Below are 6265 nucleotides of genomic sequence, written 5' to 3'. Positions count from 1 at the left end.
TTTATGTGCAGCATTTATCGTACCAGTCGTCATGATGCAGCTCTCCCCGCTCCGGTCAGTGCAAGTGGGCGGAGCGGTCGGGCGGTCAGTCGGTCGGTCGGTCGGCCGGTCGGTCGGTCGGTCGGTCGATTGGATGTCTTCATTTTCCCGGACACGTAGAGGGACGATGTCAGCGGGGTGCGATGGCCGGCGGCCGGAGAAGGGAAGTGGCAACGCTGGTGGCTCAGATATAATGCTAAAATCATGGAACATCAGTCACATTATAACCTCTATTTCAGTTAGTGTATGGTCGGCATCAACCATAATAACGGTCAAAAACCAACAAGCATAACTAATTAATGTGCCTCTCAATTTCTTTATTAAACCACGATTCAAACTTCCTAGCCCACGCTCTGGTGGGGGTCTCAGCCAGGCCCAGCTTCACCATGGCACACGATTATCTCGAAAACTTGAAAGGCTAGAAAGACGCAGAAAAAAGCAATAGCTCGCTATATGATGTATGAAAATTATACGGATTATTATTTGATCAAATCATCGTTGCGGTCACTAGAGGTCACCAAAGATAAAATTATCACGAAAAGAATTCAGGTTTTGAAACAAAATGTTCACAGCTCGGTGTATAGCTCGGAAACAAAAAGTGCTAGAAAGGCGTGGAAAAGGGCAAAGTCCTTTCGCTAAAAAAAAAACAACACAGAGTTAACTTCAGCTCAATGGTTTGGCCCACACAAAAAACACGAAAATAGACAGATTTTGCCGAAACAATTTTTTAAACTATTTTTACAATAACTTTAGCGTCAAACACTGCATATGATTTTTAATTTGCCAGCATCCTGTTTTTTTTTCGTCGATAGTGAAACGCGCCGAATGAATTAGGTAGGGGAGAGTGGGGCAAAGCGGCCACCCTAACGCTTCTCACGATGCCAACGCTTGATCTTTAAACTTGGAAAGATTCTTTCTATACCAATGTGATCCCTATTAAGTTGCCTTTTATTTCAACTGCGTTTTATTTCCAAAGGCGTTCACATATTAAAGATATTGACAAAACTTTAAACCTATGCCTATTGGCCACTTTGCCCCATACCCTGGGGCAAAGCGGCCACCGGCGTCTTCTCAAGTCCCGATATGAGAAACAAAATAGTTGCCTCGTGCACGACAAGGGTATTTGATGGTGAGATGGATGTTTACTTTATCATATTCCACCTGTAGGTAAACAAAGAAAGGATTTTCATGAAAAAATATTTAATTACATTATTTGGTAACTCATGCAACTGAAAAGTGGCCAAGATGAATGCATGACGACACATTTGAATATAGATAGTGTTTTTTATCCAGACGGAAACAACTTATGGCCAATTGGGGGGTGGCCACTTTGCCCCGGCCACTTTGCCCCGCGCATACCGTCCGAGACAAAAATATTCCAGCTTAGCTATTAGTGGGGTAAAAAACATTAAAATTGGTAAAATACATGTACGATAACCATGCAATGCATGGAAAAGAACGCTTATAAAAATTCCAAACGGTTATGGAATAACATAACATTTAAAAATTGTAAACATAGTTGCGGTAACCTGGCAAGAAATGCTTTTCCGTGTTTCACAGAATAATGGTGATGGGCCTGAAACCCCGGTCTGGCTCATTCGAACGACCGTGAAGAGAAGGATAATCATAATTGGAAACCATAAATTGGAACTGACGCCAACTATGAAGGGCTAAAACGATGGGTGGTCGCTTTGCCCCACACTCCCCTAACTATAGGTACTTGAAAAGTTAACCTCAGTTCAAGGTCATACCCTGACCGGAAAAGGTCCTGTCGCATATCAATCGATCCGTATTGATGACCTGAATACATTCCAAGTGATTTCATCGTTCTACTATGTCCCCATCAAAAGTTATCGTCGGAAAACTGCTGATAACTTTTTTATGACCTAGCATGACCTTTTGAATGACCGCTTGCCATCAGCTGCACCTGTGCGTTGCAGATGAGTATAATATTCAGCTTTTGTAAATGACACGTGTTTATTCAAAGCACGAGGCAGGTCATAACAGATGATAGATATACCAAATTCGAGACATACAATTTGTTGGTATTGATGCCTTGATACAATATTGAGCTGTAAAATTTTAGAAAACAAACTATAGGAATGACAGGATCACATTTTTTAGGGATATGGTTCCTTAGCTTGACTGACCTCCTGGCATGACCTCAGGTGGTATGGAGTCAAAAAAATTAACGATGAAAATTGATGCATGATAAGGTATAACAAGTATTGTGGCTCTTCATTCCACGCGCAAAACAGAGTGTGACCAAAAAACGTTCGCACTGACCGGGTGAAGTTACGGCTTTCAACGCTTACATATTGTGTAGATATTGTTTTGTGCCCAGTGATGAGTCAATCATGACATTATTTCCTAGTTGCCTCGTTCCAGGTGGTTGCCCAATGTACATTGTAAAAGAGATGTGGCGGGGGCACCTAAGCCCAATCTTAGCACTTATGAGTGGAGCTCTTTGAATCACCCGTGTAAGAACAACTCATCGTCACAACAGCAACTAAACCACCTATCCGCTGTTCACTTTAATGGTGAAACAGGTGCAACGAAGAGAAGCCATTTATTTTTCCATTCACTACAACGTGTTATCATTTTAGTAGACACGGACGACAAATTAGACTAAGAAGCATACAGCTCAAACCATTTCCATTGAATATGACTAATTGTCACTTGCAGCTTCCCTTGTCGCTAAGTATCAGCTCGGCTAGGCGTTACAATCACACGAATGTAGTTTCATCTTCAATCGCCCCGATATGCTCCTCGGTGTGGCTGAAGTCCGGCAGGTGGTCACCCTCCGGGTGGAAGCCGTTCTCGTCGGCCGTCCAGGTGACCGTGTAGGTGACGCCCTCCCATTCGTACGAGTAGGAGCCGCTCCTCACGTAGTTGCCAGATTCTGGTAAGTTGCCAGGGTAGGAGATTCCTTCTTCTTCTGATGTAATTCCGTTCGTAGTCTTATAGCTGCGGGGTCAGGATCCGTTCAAAGTATACCTTACATTGGAAATCCTAGCAGCACATGCGACGTAAATACTTTAGGAGTTCTCGAAAACAGGTCACTGCCGTCAAATGCATAGGGCAATTTCGATTTCGTCAGCAAAAGAAGCAATCCATCATATGAAAATGCAACTGATAGGGGAATGAAAGATACGACAAACAATTATGCATGCAAAATACGTCATTTATTTGAATGTGTATTACAGCCTTAACCTGAAAATGTAAAGCATAAAAAATAAAATGCCGGAACTAGAGAAGAAAGTATAAGTAAATTCGAAAAAAGAATAATAAGACGGTTTAGACCATCCTGGCTAAGGGATTCTTTTAATCTTTTCATGTCTTTTTTTTTCTAAAAATTCTTTAGGAAGTGTTAAATTATTCAAGATCTCACTTTGCTGAATAGCCTCCGTCTTCTCCTATGCCGAAGACAAAGTTAGCGATTCGTGCATCTTTGCTCGGTCTTGCAGCGGCAAAGGCCACAACAATGAGGAGTAGAATCTGAAAATTATCCAGACAAAATACCATTAATTCACTACATTATTTCCACGATTCAAATGTGTCATTAGTTTACCATAAGTGTCATTATTTTATCATGAGTTTTTAAGTTATACCATGGTTCCTAGTGGAGAGCATCAGCATTTATTAACAAACGATGGTTAGAAATTAGAATGATTATGAACTGACATGGAGAATGGAGATAAATGTAAGTGCTCGCGGTTAGCACGGTTAAATTTCCCCCTGTAAAAAAACAAGACGGTGTCGCCAATATATCGTAAACATCTGCGTTTTATAAAATAGCTACGCTACAAATCTTAATTCGTATTAATGCATGCACATTGCACACTATCTGTGTGAGCTTTCCCCATCAATTAATCTCCTGCATACTCACAGTCTTCATCAGGAGGTGCTGGTAGTTCGATGGTTCCCTGGTACTCTGAATAATGCGAGGTGGAACTGACTTATATAGACGCGCGGGGGAAGACATTCAGACATTGACTATCTAGCTTTATGGCCGTGCAAGGGTACTAACAATTAACATGATCATTTAAATGCAAATCGTCCAGGAACCGTTGTGTATCTCAAGGTCACCTTAGGACAACGTGAACCATGTTCCCTTGCATCACCGTGGATTCGTCATGAACATGCAAGAAGTTCAAATACAAGAGAGTTCTTTACTTGTTAAATATGGGACAATCGCGAGAGCCTACCTCACTCCAAGAGGCGCAGCAGGGGACCTCAGCCCGAAGGACGGGCGGCATCGGGAATCGAACCCGGACCCTCCCGAGTTCCGAACTGATTCCTTGCACACTGCTGTGTAATGACGCAATTTTCTAATTCTACGATTTTTAAGAGAAAAGATTGAAGCTTAGTTATTTGTATTGACAGCTAGGGGACACGATTCCACATGAGAGGAAAATACAAAATGGACATTGCATATACATACTATCCTGGGGGTTGGGATGCCACAGAAGTTTCGTAGGCTGCACAAGGACATGTATAGGGACAAAAAGGAGCTTCAAGCAAACATAAAGACAACGGACGGACGTTGCACATTTCACAAACATAAAATGTAGAAGAGTAGCTGATGAAAGCACACATTCTTTAAAAAATCACTGGTGTCTCTTAATTACGTCTTTAAGCACCATTTGTTTCCCCTTTACGGCGACATAGATCAAAGTGAAAAGCGCGTGTATGAGTATTTACCAGTGAGGTGACATGTTATATAAAATATTGTTTAATGATAATATACCTACCACAGCGTAATGACTGAGAGGGACACAAACTTATCACGGGAATATCAAGACCGTATCGCGGATCTCTGTTCATTTAGCATCGTCTATGTTTCCGATATGCTCCGAGACATGACTGAAGTCAGGCAGGTGGTCACCCTCTGGGTGGAAGCCGTTCTCGTCGGCCGTCCAGGTGACCGTGTAGGTGACGCCCTCCCATTCGTACGAGTACGAGCCGCTCCTCACGTAGTTGCCAGACTCGGGATCGTTTCCGGGGTAGGAGATGCCGTCCTCCTGGGCTCTGATGCCATTGCTGGTCTCGTACCTGCAAGGAGATCAACGCAGTGATTACCGAAACCAGTCATCTATCGCTTGTCTTCTCATTGTTATCCATCCCACATACCACTAATGATGCAAGTTTTGCCATTGCTGTGCAATATACCTACATTACTTGACAGAATAACTTGATGAGTTCCACTGGTCTATTTAACTGTTTACTAGACCGGCACAGCTAGTTCGCAATTAATACTCATCTTTTGATCGTCTTATTTTCGCCTGTTCAATGAATCCACTTCCCGGCTACGTGGTCCTCTGTTGTGTCACACTCACTCGGCTGTGTAGGCGCCATCCTCTTCAATGCCGTACTGGTAGTTGACGATCCGGGCGTTCTTTTCAGGAAGGCCAGTGGCCAAAGCCACCAGGAACAGACACAAAATCTGCCCGAGACGTAAGACGAAGTTATCGATGCCATCCACAAAACATGAATAAAATTTCGCACAAAATGCCCAAATCCTTTTCCATGGCTGTATACCACATCGATACACATGTCCAATGAGTATGGAAGAGTCTCCGAAAGTAAGAAGAACATATTTCACGTGTATATCATCTGCTTCTGCATTACGGAATTTTCCAAAACTACGAACATTAGAGTTTGCCACTTAGTAGTACTTCTTTCCACTTCACATAAATTAAGTTAGTGCAATTCAGCGAAAGGAGATCCCAGCAATGGCCCACGCTGTCCTCGTCCACGTCTGTCGGCTACTCACGAGCTTCATCTGGTCGTTCGTGCTGACTCACTGACGGTTCTGGAGCGCGCTCAGCTTCTTTTATACACGTGCTTCGTGTCGTATGCACGTCACATTAGGTCGCATCTATCGGCTGTCAATCGACGGATGGCCGTGGACATCTGCCCCCTCCTCCCCCCATATCGTGATTCGCATCTGCCCGAGAAAGAAATACCACAGTTTAGCGCCATGCAAGGGGAATAATCGATGACAAGGTCGGGACGGTGGCCCTGTTTTATTCATGACCTGCCCGCTCTGATTGCAGCGGTCGGTTTGTCTTTTCATGCAGGTCGTGAGTATCTAGCAGTCTCCTCCGGGATGTGGTACATGTTAAACGACTTGAAGGAAATGAGAAAGAGTATGATGATGCAATACAGACCTTGAACCATTTAGATGGTTTGTCACGATAACAATGTTACGCGATATGCGATC

The 6265-nt window shown here is 43.3% G+C and overlaps 2 protein-coding genes across 2 annotated transcripts; both read right to left on the bottom strand.

Moving 5' to 3' along the window:
* Positions 1 to 2592: 2592 nt before the first annotated feature.
* On the bottom strand, positions 2593 to 4045 carry LOC122374286 (cuticle protein CP14.6-like). Its single transcript, XM_043352932.1, has 3 exons — positions 3929 to 4045; positions 3431 to 3537; positions 2593 to 3006 (listed from the first exon to the last, which is right to left on the bottom strand). The coding sequence occupies exons 1-3, from the start codon at positions 4022 to 4024 to the stop codon at positions 2766 to 2768; spliced, it is 444 nt and encodes a 147-aa protein (XP_043208867.1). The 5' UTR covers positions 4025 to 4045; the 3' UTR covers positions 2593 to 2765.
* A 353-nt stretch (positions 4046 to 4398) lies between these two features.
* LOC122374285 (cuticle protein CP14.6-like) lies at positions 4399 to 5948 on the bottom strand. The gene is made up of 3 exons (XM_043352931.1): positions 5816 to 5948; positions 5379 to 5485; positions 4399 to 5094 (listed from the first exon to the last, which is right to left on the bottom strand). The coding sequence occupies exons 1-3, from the start codon at positions 5822 to 5824 to the stop codon at positions 4863 to 4865; spliced, it is 348 nt and encodes a 115-aa protein (XP_043208866.1). The 5' UTR covers positions 5825 to 5948; the 3' UTR covers positions 4399 to 4862.
* Between the last annotated feature and the right edge of the window lie 317 nt (positions 5949 to 6265).

This window comes from Amphibalanus amphitrite, unplaced genomic scaffold (assembly GCF_019059575.1).
Source record: "Amphibalanus amphitrite isolate SeventyFive unplaced genomic scaffold, NRLGWU_Aamphi_draft 001634F_arrow, whole genome shotgun sequence".
NCBI classification, from domain to species: Eukaryota; Metazoa; Arthropoda; class Thecostraca; order Balanomorpha; family Balanidae; genus Amphibalanus; species Amphibalanus amphitrite.
This window is presented reverse-complemented; position numbering and strand designations above follow the sequence as displayed.

Excerpts from the sequence above, each read along its gene's own strand:
- LOC122374286 (XM_043352932.1), bottom strand. The coding sequence starts at position 4,024 with ATGTCTTCCCCCGCGCGTCTATATAAGTCAGTTCCACCTCGCATTATT. Across the intron at positions 3,538-3,928 it reads AGCACCTCCTGATGAAGACT|ATTCTACTCCTCATTGTTGT; the intron begins GTGAGTATGCAG and ends GATAATTTTCAG. Across the intron at positions 3,007-3,430 it reads GACGGAGGCTATTCAGCAAA|CTATAAGACTACGAACGGAA; the intron begins GTGAGATCTTGA and ends CTGACCCCGCAG.
- LOC122374285 (XM_043352931.1), bottom strand. Across the intron at positions 5,095-5,378 it reads GATGGCGCCTACACAGCCGA|GTACGAGACCAGCAATGGCA; the intron begins GTGAGTGTGACA and ends ATCTCCTTGCAG.